This window comes from Dromaius novaehollandiae, chromosome 3, assembly GCF_036370855.1.
Source record: "Dromaius novaehollandiae isolate bDroNov1 chromosome 3, bDroNov1.hap1, whole genome shotgun sequence".
NCBI classification, from domain to species: Eukaryota; Metazoa; Chordata; class Aves; order Casuariiformes; family Dromaiidae; genus Dromaius; species Dromaius novaehollandiae.
The window spans coordinates 119,779,781-119,794,338 of record NC_088100.1 but is presented as its reverse complement, the minus strand read 5'-3'; the positions used below and the strand labels follow the sequence as shown (position 1 = coordinate 119,794,338).

The 14,558-nt window shown below is 44.2% G+C and overlaps 1 protein-coding gene across 1 annotated transcript in view; it reads right to left on the bottom strand.

Annotated features, from left to right (window-relative positions):
* The window catches only part of SUSD4 (sushi domain containing 4), a 69,530-nt gene that overhangs the window by 25,819 nt on the left and 29,153 nt on the right, over positions 1 to 14,558 (bottom strand). The window contains exon 2 of the mRNA XM_064509965.1: positions 2,640 to 2,852. Coding sequence (XP_064366035.1) covers positions 2,640 to 2,852 — 213 coding nt within the window. The remainder of the gene's footprint in view (positions 1 to 2,639; positions 2,853 to 14,558) is intronic.

The following is a 14,558-nucleotide window of genomic DNA, read 5'->3' as shown; positions in this document are numbered from 1 at the left end:
CAGCCTGATTGTACATGTGACTATGTGGCTTGGAGACATGCTTTTAATGGGCACATGAAGTATCAGTGAGGCTGGTGATTCATGCCCATGTTTTGGGGGGGGCACGGTGCTAGCTGTTTCAACTCAGGATATAGAAGAACTTCAAATAATTCTGTGCCTCGTGCTCAGTTGTCAGAGTTTTATCCTAGCTACACGTATGTCCAAGGTTTCGGTATCACAGCTTCTCAGCCAGCACCACCTGGTAAAATGACCACCACGCCCCATCCCCTTATTTCACATCAGGGTTGTTTCTCTGCCAGCTCTGGTCTAAGCATTTCTTCATGCTTATGTGTAATTTCAACTTTGAAAATCAGCTGAAATCTATTCGGTGCTGAGGGTGGAGGGATTAACAACAGCATGTCCTTGCACTGCACTGCTGGCCCCCTCCTGACTGCAGTGGTCACACACGTCCCTGCGACTTCCTCCCCTACCTTCTCCCTAACCTCTGGATCCTCCCCCCGAACAATCTGTCTGCCTGTATTTCTGTTGTTAGATCTCATTTAAAAGTAGATCCAGCTCTCTGAATCGTGACCTCCATGTCGCACTTTTGTTACACTTCCAAAAGCTCCCAGGCTCGTTCCTGTTGGGAGTGCCACACTGTATTTCCACAAAGACACACTAAAGAGGTGACCTGCCTGATGGATACACTGACCTGCGTGTCCACATCCCATGTCTGGTAAAGGCTATGGCTACTCCATCAGCTGGGATCCAGGCTGTTCAATGTCCCTTAAGATCACTTCCTTGAGATCTCCCTCAAGGCTCACAATCCCACTCCCCTGGGTGCTGCATCTGATCACTCACCAGTGGCTTTCCGTCACCCTTTTGACTTCCCCACTCAGATAATTTCTCCAGAGGTGCCTCTTCCTCCTGCTGGGAAAGTGCGTTATGCTCCCTTTAACGAGTCCCGTGCTGGCGCTCCTTTGCTCATCTCCTTGACCCCGCTCCTCGGGCTGGGACAGCCCTCTGTCCCATTCGCTCATGGTCTTCCCTCCAACAGCTGAACCTGACTCCATTCATCTCACCCTACCATCCCTGTCTGACCTCTGTGTAATTCTTGGCTAGTTTTTCAGTGGATCAGGTTCCTTCTTTTAGACTCATCCTTAAGCCCTTGGTCTCGGGCCCCAGAAAAGCTCCAGTCTTTACTGCCCTTATAGACAACAAATATGGATCGCAACCTTTTCTCCATCAGGCAGCATAATTTATGAGCAGGTGTTATTGGTCCAGGCTGCCTTTACATCTTCTAAATCAGCTGTAATCTCAGTGCGTACCACAAGACAGCTCAAGATCGCATCCCCTATGAGGCCTCACACCTGTCCAGGAGTCCGTATTTTACCAAGACTTCTCCGGCCAACAGGGCAGTTACCTGAAAGACCATGGGCTTCTTACCGGCCCGCTCTGGCCACTCTCTCAAACATTTCATGCACTGCTTTCACAGAGACCACTCTTCAGGGCTGCCCCCTTCATGCCTGTGCCCCGAGCCCGGTGCTCCCCATCCACATTTGCTCCCGCCGTGGCACCTGCCTTCACGTGCCCTGGTCACAAGCACCAGACTCTCGTATTCACGCACCCATCATCACGAACGAGTACTTTCAGTTCCTATACACATCCTACATAGTTAGTCTGTTTATGAGCCACATAAGTCTTCGACTACTTCTTTTGAATAAAGTCTGTACATTTATCTTACTTTAAATACTGGAAGGCCTCCTGAAATAGAATTTATCTTGCTCCACCCTGAAGTCAATCAGAAAATTGCTAATGACTTCAGTGGAGAAGTCCCAACACTGAAACACGCATACTTGATTTAACTAGCACTTTTCATGTCTCTTGATTTTAATAGCTCTGCTGACCAAAAATAAATCAACGTAAATAACAACTTATCGCTTTAATATGCTTGGTGAAATACATAGTCTGTTTGGACACATTTTTGGCCAAAATTTACTTTTATGATATTCAAACTAATCCTGTTTCTATCAGACCGCTAGAAGAAGAAACTAATTTAATGTCCTAATTACTTAAAACCAGATACATTTTCAAAAATGTAACATAATAAAAATCAAATTGTTTTATGCCATAACAGTCTGAATTATCTCAAAGTCAACTTCTGCTGTGACTCTAAACTACTGCATCCCATACATATTTGATTCTCCCACATGAATTATGCACATGTAATAAAAAAATCATTGTTTAAATCCCCTGATTAACAGGTTTAGTACTGGAAATTAATTATATTTTCCTAGTAAGATATTAGAGAAAGGAATATCAAGTGGACAGCTTTTACAAATAGTTACATACAGTTTATTGATACTGGAGGCTGTTTTTCCTCTCTGCATCAACTTGTAACTAATTAAAGGAGAAATGTTTATCTTTTTATTCTTAAGGCTCCCTTATGTCCCTTCCAACACACACGCACACGTTGCTTCTCACAGTGTAAACTCAACTGATGGATGGGAATTATGGATGGGAAACTCAAAAATGTATCAAATAAGACCCCATGAAATGGACTCCAGCCTTCTGTGTTTTGTGCTGAGACACACGGACGTGGCACATGCATAAGTGAGGACAACTGACACTGGTGAGCTGCTTTAATAAAACTGACTTACCTTCTTGTAGGCACACAGGTTTATCACTGGGTTTCCAGCTCAGGGAGCCATTAAAGTGTCTCACACAAAGTTTTTTTGAAGTACCATTAAGCCTGTATCCTTCTTGGCAATGAAACCGGACTACCACACTTTCAAAGAAAACACCTGCACTGGGTGTCTTGTATCCGTGTTCAGGCGCTCCAGGATCAGCACAAGCATGTAGGTCATCAAACCCTATGTCAGACAAAGATACAATCAAACGGTGTTCGTTCACTGCTCGGGCAGCCACAGTCTCGCTTTTTCTAGCTTTTGCCATTTAATCCTCATGGGGGGCCTCATGTCTTCTATTAATGACGACCAGCAACCCTACTTGCATACCTGGGCACTAGGTATCAGGTACTAGGCTCAGGAGAGGACCAACCTGCAGCTCCAGCAAGAAATATTTGCTTGGGGGCCCTAGCAAATTGTTAAAACACTGATACGGGACTGCATTCATGCCCGAAGGGAGTTTGTCAAGAGATTTACTTCCACAGAACTAACTCTAGAATAACAAAAACAAAAAGCCAAGAATTGCAATCAAAAAATGTGAATGTTTAGCACTATATCAAACTCATTTCAATTGCATTTACATAAACTGAAGCTTTTTTTACTGCCAAGCAACAAAGGCTTAGTGCAGCACTGAACAAGTACTGCATATCGGAAGAGCAAATAGCTTTGCAACAGGAGCAGCAGGGGGGCAATTAACGCCAGTGGGAGAGAGGCCTGGAAAATTTGAAAACCATCACACTGTGGCTTTACTGCTTTGATTTTAGAAGAGTAGTGTCAGAGAGCCGCCGCTATTTCCTGCATGCTAAGCGTGAAGGGTCTCCACAGTACAGTCCGGGGGAATGAAGATATTACTGTTCAAAACACATCCCTATCTCCTCAGGGCAAATCGCACCCTCTGCCAAAGGGTTTGGTGTGAAGCCGCGGCAGCCACATGGAGAGCACCGGAGGCGACGAAGGGCTCCTGCATTTGAACACCCATCTTCTCCAGGCCTGGACAACCACAGACCGGAGAGCGCAGTAAGCACAAGCAAAGCCAGCGCACTACACGACCGGTTGCCTGCACCCTCTAGCAGAGGTAGGGCACAGCACGTAGTCACCAGGTGTGACCACATCTTCCTGATTCCCTACCACAGCCATTTTTATGCGAGCCCTGGTCCCTCAGCTGCACTGAGCTCCCCCAGCCGGGCAGCGCTTTCCCGGAGGTGATCTGACACCCGGATTTGCAGCGCTCACCCCGACCACCTGCCCGCCCGGCGTGCCATGGGCTTCAGAAAGAGCCACTGCCGACCGCGAGCTGCTGCCGGGGGGCTTCACTGGTGTCCCCTCCCTTTGCATTGCGGAAGCAGCACCAGAGCAGCACAGCATCTGCTCCCGGGCGGTTTTACTCCTCCATCCAGTGAAGTTTATCGCGAGAGCCGACGGGTCAGTGCAGTAGCCAAGTGAACGAATCTACAACTCCCAGGTCTGCTCATCTGCCGCATGACTCCAGACCTCCAGCGCAAATTGCCCGAGACTCCATCATTTGTTAATGCGATGAATACGGAGAAACACAGTCATTACGTTGATGGGATTATATACAGTAGAGAATATTTAATAATAGAGAAAGGCTGCCCACTTTTACTGGAGATTAAAAGGAAGCTGCTTCTGTTTCAGGCACCAAAACCACATCTTTCAATAAAGCCAATGATGATCTCAATTATTTTGCCATTAAACCAGGGGATAACGTGACATTGAGCCTGACTCTGTTTTAACTGCAAGTAATCTCAGAGTTTGCAGACACATAGAGAATAGTATAGTCCACCTTGAAATATGCACTTTTCTTACTAACTGCATCCAGGAAAAGAACACAGACTGTCTAGCACTACGGCCCTGCAACAAAAAAAGAAAGGTGCTGAGGTCACGAACAATTTGCAGGGCAAAAAATGAGCCAAGCTTATTCCTCAATTTTCATTAAGTTAAATATGCAAAGTTAGAGATTTCTGGACTGTCAGCACAAAACCCAACATAAAAGGCAAGAATGTTTCTCCCTTGTGCAACCTAATTCTGTGATCCTACTGCCACTTTTCTGGTGACCTTTCATAAGCAAAGATTTTTATTCCTTGTAGGGATATTTGTGCAGTAAGCTGATCTCTACAGCTTCCTTTTCTCAAGCACAGTTTGTGAGCAGACATTTCCATGCCCCAACAGCAATTCCCAAGAAGGAACTGGATCATCAGCGAAAAAAATGAAAGGATGCACCTTGTAGCTGCTGCAAACTCAGTAGCCAAGTAAGCCCTGTTACTCAGCTGCTGAGTAAGACAGGACATGTGGAAGCAGCACAGTATCACCAGTTCCTGGCAGTATTGCCATTCGTTTGCTCCTGAAGAAAGGAAGAAGGAAAAAGCTACAGGGAGAAGCCAGTCAGACCGATTACACATGCAGTACGGTAACTTCTCAAGGGGGGCAGTCACGAAGGCAAAGCACACAAAATCCCAACCCCGCTTTTTCTGACCCAGATATCAAAAGCAGACTTGGGCCAAATCTTGGTCCCACTAGAATTAGTGGAAGTCACTTGCACGGACGTGGTAACCGATCCTGGTGATGGTCCTGGCACAAGGCTGGCCCTGAGCAGCCAGGCCAGGGCTGAGCCCCCTTCTCCCGCTCTCCGGACGAGGAGGAGGAGGCGAGGAGGTGTGGAGGGGGACGCACGGAGGCCAGCGCGCTGAGCGTCTCCCGGGCCGCGGAGGGCACTGCCGCTGTTTCGGAGGGCCGTTACAGCCCGGAGGAGCCAGGAGCTCGCTGACTTTTGCCAGGGTTGCCCCTCCGTTGCAGCAGAGGTGTGCGGTCATTTCCACAGCTCATCGAGGTGACAGCTCGGTCCGCCAGCGTTTCTCAACTTCTGTATGAAACTCCTGGTGCTATTTCAAGACCGGCAATACTAAACCATCCCTGAGAACTGGGATCTTCCAGCTGTCCTTAATGAGACCAGGCTCGGACCCTTTACGTAATAACCCTTTTTATATACTCTCATCTAGTTAAGCTTCAGTCTATGCTCTAAAAAAGGAGTAAATGCATGTCTCTGATAAAATATACAACAGCTCGGTACATTATGTCTTTTCTCCTCATAGTGTTAGTTTCTTTATCAAAGCTATGCTTTTAGCAGCAGCTACTCAAATTTGTGATATACTATTTCTATAATGGCAGGACTAATCTCGTTATGGACTGGACATCTTGTGCTTTGGTCACTTTAGAAGCTGATGAAACCAGCCAAAAAAGTTTGCAGTCACAGCCACAAGATAAAGTCTTTGAAAAGAACCATAGAAATTATACAAATAGGAAACAAAATCTTTCTAGTTATAACAGAAAGGTGTTATCTTGCAGGAAAGAATACACCAAATAAGGTAAAAATCATTTTAGAAGTAGGAGGGATTTCTATTTCTTAATAAACCCTTCAGCACGTCTTTCAGGATGAAAAGAAGGAAATTTTACTTTGTCTCCTGGACTTTTTTTGGCACTTACAAAAAGGGAAGGGGGAATCATCAGCATCTACTAGTAACAGCTATGCAACCTGCCTGTCAGATGAAGAACCAGATTTTGATGTTATCTATAATAGCAAAAATGTACCAACATCAGCAGCCATCATCATAGTGAACATTGCATCATTAGCAACAATTTAATGGGACGCTACTGCATGGTTTTAAACCCCTAAGGAAAAGACTGCTCAGTTAGTACTGAAACTGAGTATTTCAGTAATCAAAACTATGTAATATTTAATCCAACTTGCAGGTATTTTCTACACCTTTAAGGTATACTGTGTGAAACGGTAAGCACCAGTACATTTTAATGCGACTCACGGGTACACAACTGCTTCATCATCAGTAAAACATGTAGTTGATACAGAAGGTATTTCGGTTGAGGTATTTACCATATTTCCATTGCTTGACCTACAGGAGGTCATCAGAAAATCGCAGTGCTTTTAACCTGGATAAAACACAAGCATTTTATACAGTTTTTTTTTATTTTATCTAAATTACTGGGTATTGTCAGTGGGAAAACATGGTAAAAATGATGGCAAATGAATCAAAAAACTGAAAAATAAGCAATGTTCTGCTTTAGGTGGATAATGAACCATTACAATCCATTTGAATGGAGTGTATTACCACAATTCTGCATTATATATTCTCTAATATATAATGATTCGTCTTGTCTCCGATGAAAAGCCTGAAATATTGGAAGCCAGTTATCTGACAAAACACCACAGGTTTCCAGATCCTGTTCAGTCTTGAATTAAAATTATAGCCGCTCATACTATTGGGTATACTGTTCATCCCATCTGCAAATTCAAGCAGCGGCCTCTTAAATCAGCTCAGAGTCTTAATAAAGTACTCCTTGTCAGAGTTTCAGCATGAGTATCTCCTTTGGCAGACTATTGCTTTGTCAAGCAGACTTTTATTTAAATTGTTATAAATTATAAATTGCCAAGTAAGTGGGCAAACTGTTCCTTGATAAATACACCTATTCCTGTTCCCAGCGCTAGAGCACTGTAGACAGACGTTTCGGTACTTAGACGTTTGCACGTCCACCAGCAGCTCGTTCTGCTGCAGCGGGCTGCAAAGGTCTCCTCAGACGCTCACCGCCGTCGCTGGAAGAGCGCTCCTCGCAGCAGTCGCGCAGGCAAGGCGGCCAGGGCTGCGCAGCTCCCCGTGGGACCACGCTGCCCGCACGCGCCTCTGACGCGGGGCTGCAAACGCCCCTACGTTATCCTAGGCCAGCTCGCAATGAAAAGCCACAAGAAAAGGAAGGAGGTGCCGAGGCTAGCGGCTCGCCTCGGAAGCGAAACGTAACCAGAAACCTGTAATTTCATTACCGAGATGCCCGCTAACATCTGAACTCCCTTTAATCCTTTACGGGTCACTATTGCTTACGCTCCCCGGGATGTCGGCAGTGGCGTGGAGCGGGAGATCCAGCTCCCCGGGCCGAGCCTCCCCTGGGGCAGCAAGGGAGATAGATGTTCAAGGGAACGTATATACGTATGTATCTATACGACGCAGGAGGAACAGAGCAGCAAATAAGACCTCCGGAGCGGCAGACGCTTCGCTTAAGCCACCAGCCGATCTGTAAAATCGAGCCCACCACAGAGCTGCTCTCTCCTCCATGCAACCCAGGAGCGCGGTAGCAGAAGGATGGTGCAGGGCAGCTCCCCGACACCAAGCATCGCGATTTCGGGATGACGCGACACCCCCAGCCGTGGCTCGACAGGGAAAATCCAGCAGGAAACGAGCTAGCTTTTCTACCCGCAGAGGTGATCACGATTTTTAATCTTGAAGACGAAGCCTGGTACAGCATCCTTCCTTTTGTCACCTCCGCATTAGGCTAATGCATGAAGAAAAAACGTTTGAAACCACTGGAAAGGGAAGATGGCCTCGAATACAATTAGAGGAGCACTTCAGTAAACACAAAACAGACTAAAAGGATGCCTTTGTTTCTTCTATAAAAAGAGTTTCTTCTAATTAATATCAGCACAGCACAGGTCTGCACTTCTAATCATAAGTTCTCCTTACAATTAATATAGTTACGGCATCTTTTTAAATAACCCATTTCATTTATAATGCAAGAAGCATTTGTTGTTTCCAGCCTTTTGTAAGCTAACGAGCCCGACTGCATCATTTATAAAGCCCTGTGAAACGTGCCATGTTCCGAGGTATGACTCCGGGTGGATAAAAACCAATTTATAACAGAAACAATCCCATAACCTCCTCCCAGTAAACATCCCAAACTGGATATTTAGTTTTTGAATAACATTTGCGTGCTGAGGCCTGTACTGATGCCAGGTCACCTGCTAAGCAGAGAGGACCGAAACTTGAAATCAGAGTTTGTTCAAGTGTTTAACCAGCCTTCTGCAGATACGAGGTTACAAATTTTTTCATTTCAATTCATTCAACAAGTTAAATTTAATGATGATGTCTACTCATGCTGCAAATGCCACTAGGAGTTGCCAAAAGCATAAAATTGTGTTTTTCTATTCTCTTCAGCAAAGAAGAGCCAGGTGAGAACCTGCCTCACCAACTCTAAAATTTTGATGGATGTAGTTACGTCAATCTCCTTATAACAGGTAAGTAATTGCAGGTTTCTAACGAGCAAATTTTAAATATAAAAGATGCTTACAGAAACTTACTTTTATGTATACTCATCACATTCAAGGTAATTTTAACCATGTTTAAATGGTACTTCTTTAAAATGGTTCTTCTCTGCATTTTATCTGAATATCTATGAATTCTAATTTTAGTCAAACACACTTTGACAAAGATGATGATTTTTTTAAATGAACTAATTGAAAAAAATGAATCAACCGACATCTTCTTCCATAATAAAAACAAGGATGCAGCAAATGCACATTAAGTTCTACATCTGCTTCAATAAATAGACATAAACCTAACACGTCCTCCTAGTCAGCACAAGGAATTGTAATGGCTGGCATAAAAATATTTGCCAGTATGTGTTTGATGATTGGCAACCCAGAAGAATCATCATAAGGAATTAAATATGTACTAATCCAAAATATAAAATACTAATGCGTCACTTACACCAAATTTCCTTTTGACTGACATAAATGAATCGGTAAGCTCATTAATTTTATTTAACTCAACCTACTCCACTTGTATTTTCATCTTCATATGTCTAAGGATTTCATTACAATTGCCACACTAGTGATGTGGGAATCCAGCCTTAGGTCACTAAACAGCCTACTAACAACACAAAAAGCTACTAATAAAAAGTGTCAAACAAAACTAACTCCTTATAATATTAAAACTGTTATTGGCCTGATGTGTTTTAAAAAAGCAATATCAAAGTTCTGTTGTTGTGTTGATCTGACACACATTTTTAGCACGCTGGGAAAAATTAATTACAGTTACGAAGAATTAGTGTAAACATTTTTACTCCAGACATGCATCCCTTAGGAAGTATAGCAAAAAAAAAAACCCAGAAATTAATCATGAGCTAGTTACTATAGTAATATTTCTTCTAGGCCAATAGCACAAAATATTATTCATCATAGCAAATGCAAAGTAATGAAATGGCACTTACACTATTCAGCAGAGATCCTGGTTTCCATAAGACACAATAGCAGGACTCAAATACTCAGGGGTATGAGCTGAGGTTTTGATATTTATGCTCCAATGAATTACAGATTTCCCCATATAATGTTACATTTTTACCGCATGCAACAGTACAGTAATCCGACAATTTTTGCTTTTCAGCTGTGCCACGGATATTGATTTTATCCTTTCCCAGGAACCGTCAGAACTGGATATAGGGATAGTCGGGATTAATGTGCGGATTTTATAATACTAAACTTTTTAATAAAGTGCACACTAGAGACGACAGAGAGACGGGGGATTTTAAAAGCTGGTACGCACTTAAGGCAGGAGAGGAGACCGGCACCATTTCCAGCTTCTGCGCCCGAGCCCGTATCACAGCCCCCCGATGCTCCTGCACACTCCAGCAGCTACCATGCCCTGCAGTGATTTCTTCTATACGCAGCTACCCATGAAACTGCAACCTGTGCGCTTAGATGTGGGCCCCAGCGTAGCCGTCCATCCTTTACTCACCTTTTCCTCTGGGTTTCTGAACGTGCTCTATTTGAGGGACATCTGGGAGCTTGAAATAGTGCAGAACTGCCCTGCTTGGCTCTTGCGATGGGCTGAACGACAAATCGCTAAATGAGCCAAAAGCCTAGGCTTCGCTTGCTGGCCCCTTATATGGTTAAAGATCCAATATAATATTATAGCGACATTAGTTAAGCCTTACAAAGTTGGGGCACTGTTTACCCAGAAGTCTAGCAGATATAAAGAAAGACGAGGCGTTTTTGCTTGCTCACTCGGTATTTGCCAAACAGGGACTGCCCTCTTGCCTTTCATGTTTGCTTCAGATCACACTGCAAAACACTTCCACTGCAATAAGGCTTTTAGATGCAACAGTTAGGACTATTTTTTTAAAATATGGTCTTGTCTAGAACCCATAAACTCAAATTACTCCATTGTTCATGTCGCTCAGAAATCGATCTACAGGACTTTAGCTACGCCCCAGGTAGACAGGGAAAGGCAGCACGCGTACCATGAACTGCACTGTAAGAACACGCTGTCACAGCCCTGAGCTCGTCCTCAGTTTAGGCAAGAGCTTGACGATACGGCAGTTTTGTCCAAGTTATTGAATCAAAAATTTGAGGCCTCTAAGATAACTTTCTACTTATTTCACAGGAAAGTAGTTGGTGCCTGTGATGGATGCTATATAAATTAATGAATAAAGATTCCTCCATCAGAGTTTAACACCTAAGGATTTCAGGATTCACTTTTATTACCTTGTCAATTTATTACCTATTACATTTCCATCCTAAGTCTGCTCACAATGAATAATTCCAGTAACAATGATCATAGCTATAATTTCTAAAACATCTCAAGACATTGAACCATAAAAAGAAAGCAGGTAATATCTGCTGGAAAAATAAACTGACTGATTTGAGGCCTAATGTGAATCCAAGGAGAACTTCTGATTTCCTTCTGTGTTGAAGACGGACTTTATGTTCCTATGTTTTGCGGAGCGGAGACGGGCGGCTCAGCACATCGGGAGCCAGCGACTTACGGAGCAAAGTCACGGGAGAGGCAGCGAGCAGGACGGAAACGTTTACGAGAAGAAACCTTGGGCCGTTACAGAGGCCTCATCATACTTTGACCATTTCCAGAAAAAACTTTCACCCGCCAGAAACGTGCAGGCTGCCACTGCGTTCGGGAGGCGAAGGCAGGCAGCGCGCAGGGCACGCGTGCCTGATGCAACCAACACTGCTCCTTCACGGCATGACTTCGCACTTTGATCTAATAAATACCATAGTCTTCTAATTGCTGTCAGTATTATTAACATAGTCCTCGAGACCCCTCTCCTTTCCCATGCACAGCACTCCCGACCTTGTCTGCAAGGTGCCTCCTCAGCTGGGTCAATAGCGCAGGTCAGTGGCGCACGCGCGGTTTTTGTGGCAAAGCTCTTGGATGAAAACTGTAAAAAACATCAGTGTAACACCCTTCCTCTAGCCCAGTGCTCCCCCTTTCGACACAATCTCATTTCTCTCTGGCCTCTTTCTTACCAGTTCTGCAATTCTTCTATTAATCCAAATCTTCACACATACTCTTCTTGGTGGCAGTTTACTAAAGTCAAGATAGACGGTATCTGCGGCATTTCCCTTGCCTAAGAAACCAGCTGTCATCCCAGGAGATTAACAGGCTAGTTCGACACAATCTACCTTTAATAAGTCTACGCTTTATTTTATATCGTTCTTAATTTACCTCCAAGGCTTTCACTTCTTCTAACCTAAAAAGCCCTCTACAATCTCGTGAATTACTGAAGTGCAGGAACCAAGTCTCTGGTTGCCCAGATCATGGGGGTTTCTTTTTCTTTTTCTTTTTTTAATCTGTGGGTATTATAGATAATGTCTTAGGGCACTACGGGAAGCGGCCCACGTTCAGTTATGGCTACGACTGTGAACTTATGCGAAACAAGAAAGCTAAGGACAGGAGAGAAACTGCAAAACCTGGGACAGAAGCCGCAGCTTGGCAAAGGTACAGAGATGGGATCTAGTGACATATAAAAATACGGTAGCCTGGAAACCGACTGACAGCTGCTTGGACAGTGCCACCATCAGAAGATAAGAGAGCAGGAGATGTGAGCACAAGGAGCCTGAACGGGTCCCCAGGAGGCCAAGCAGGCAGCTGCGGTGCAGTAACGCTGCAGAGGGACAAGGGGGGTCGTATATTTGGGGGTCCCGTCCCTCGGCCACGAGAATAAAGCTAAGCCAAAGGGCAGCGGATGAAACTGGAACAGGGCATCAACGCCAGGAAGAAACCGCAGTGAGGCAGCACGGTTTTGGAGGCTGACAAGACACTATGAGAGTGTGCTCCAAGGTTAATGGCCTATGCTTCTGCAAGAGGAGAACCTGAATTTGTTTCTGCTGACACCTCTGAAAACTACAGACTCCATAATGTACTGTGCGTCGACAACAGTGGAGTACAGATTGCCAGACAAAATCTAATACACTTAATATTATATATATATATAACTCAATTGAGAGATTGGGAGTTAGGGATTCATGTGCACAGATAATAACTAATGTTGAGCTTTTTGATGCTCAAAGTATTTTCATATAAGCCAATCTGCAAATCATTGGTACTAGTTACATGTAAAGACTAGCAGCTTCTGCTCTTCAGACAGTGTTCGTATCCCAAGCTATCATGAAAACACATTTGCACCATTGTGAAGCACTAGAGGCAGAGGAAGAATAAGCTGTTATTTAATTTTTTATGGCACTATTAATTGATTAGCTGGGAGCTAGGAAAGGTCCAGAACTGGCAAGACAATTCCTTCTTCGTACGCGAGGGATAAGAGTTTTAACCACATAAACAAGCAATTTATTTAAAAGTTATTCTTCCTAATGGATATTAATTTAAGGATGTCTGCAGTCTCTCTTTCCCCAGAGTGTTAAATGGCTCCTTTCAGAGCAACAGCTGCAGCAAACCTAGTTAAAATAAAAAACAGGCGGTACGCAGATCCATACATATGCCGTGCTAGAAGCAGGCCGCATACCCAGATTTATATGTGTGCCAGTCCCCCAGGATGGCATAATTGTGTTTGTTCTTTTAATAACTTTAGGCTCCAGTGATCAGAATAAAAATTCTGCGCCGAAGCTAATGCTTCATCCTCAGCTCACCTCGCTACCCTGAATTATGTAGCAGGCAGACAGAGGACCGCGGCGGTCTGGCTCCCTCCTCGCACCGTAGGCTCCAGCCACGCACGTAACGGGTTGCCTGATTTAATGCAGGTTCTTTCTTTGCAGATCTTCCTTTGTTTTTACAAAATATTTGGCTCGGCCATTTCTTTTTATAACAGCAGAGACTTTCAAGCCTGCCTGCCAGTGGTCTGGGCGCTGCAGTCACCGCTGCAGTCGCACGGCTGGGTTATTTAGACAATTATCTTCTTAATTATTATATCTACGCTTTACATCTACAGCCTCTTTCCAGAAATGTACCCAATATACTCAGTTAATTAAGCAGCTTATTAAGTAAGAATGGCCTTTCAGTAGCTATTGTGACTACAGCACATCAGCACTCATCTTAAGATAATAAATGATTTTTTACTCTTATAGACAGGCTCCAGATCACTGTATAATGAAGACAGTCTCATATATTCCCCGTTTACAAGAGAGGCGCTGAGACGAAGTGAAGCAGCTCATAAACAACCCAGGTTAATGGCACAGCAGTGAACAGAAAGCCAAACTCCAGGACAGGCAGCACTGTGTCCGCTGTGTCCTACTACCTTACGGTCAAAAGCGAGCTGAAAGTGCCGACACATGCTGCCATTTCCAGCTTATGACCATCTTAGAATGATGTTTTTTTTGTAATCTGACACTGTCTTGTGCCTGATTTGAGTTTAGAAGAGACCTGCTTGAGGAAATCTAGACAAAATTTTTTCAGGTCTTGCTGAATTAGGCAAGCCTGACACCCGCGTTTCATTATGTACAACATTCCTGGGTATTTTTTGCCTCCAGTAACTCAAAAATAGTTACTAAAACTCTAAACTTGGCAATTGATAATGCTGGTGGAGGAATGACATCGATATGGCTCATGCACCAGTCTCCTGACCACTAAGCTATCTTTTCGCTTTCCCAGTCCTCCTTTCTCTTAACCATCTCCAGCTTTACTGTCCTCCCAAGAATATTAATGATCCTTTCTTTCCTTTTCGCCTCCATCCCCACCTGGCCTTCTGCTCCGGCTCTGCTGGGTGCTGCTTCTCAGAAATCTCACCAAAACCTTTCCCTCCCTTTCTCGCTTCCCACTCGACCTGGTGGGAGTGAAGGTCCATGATGCGGCA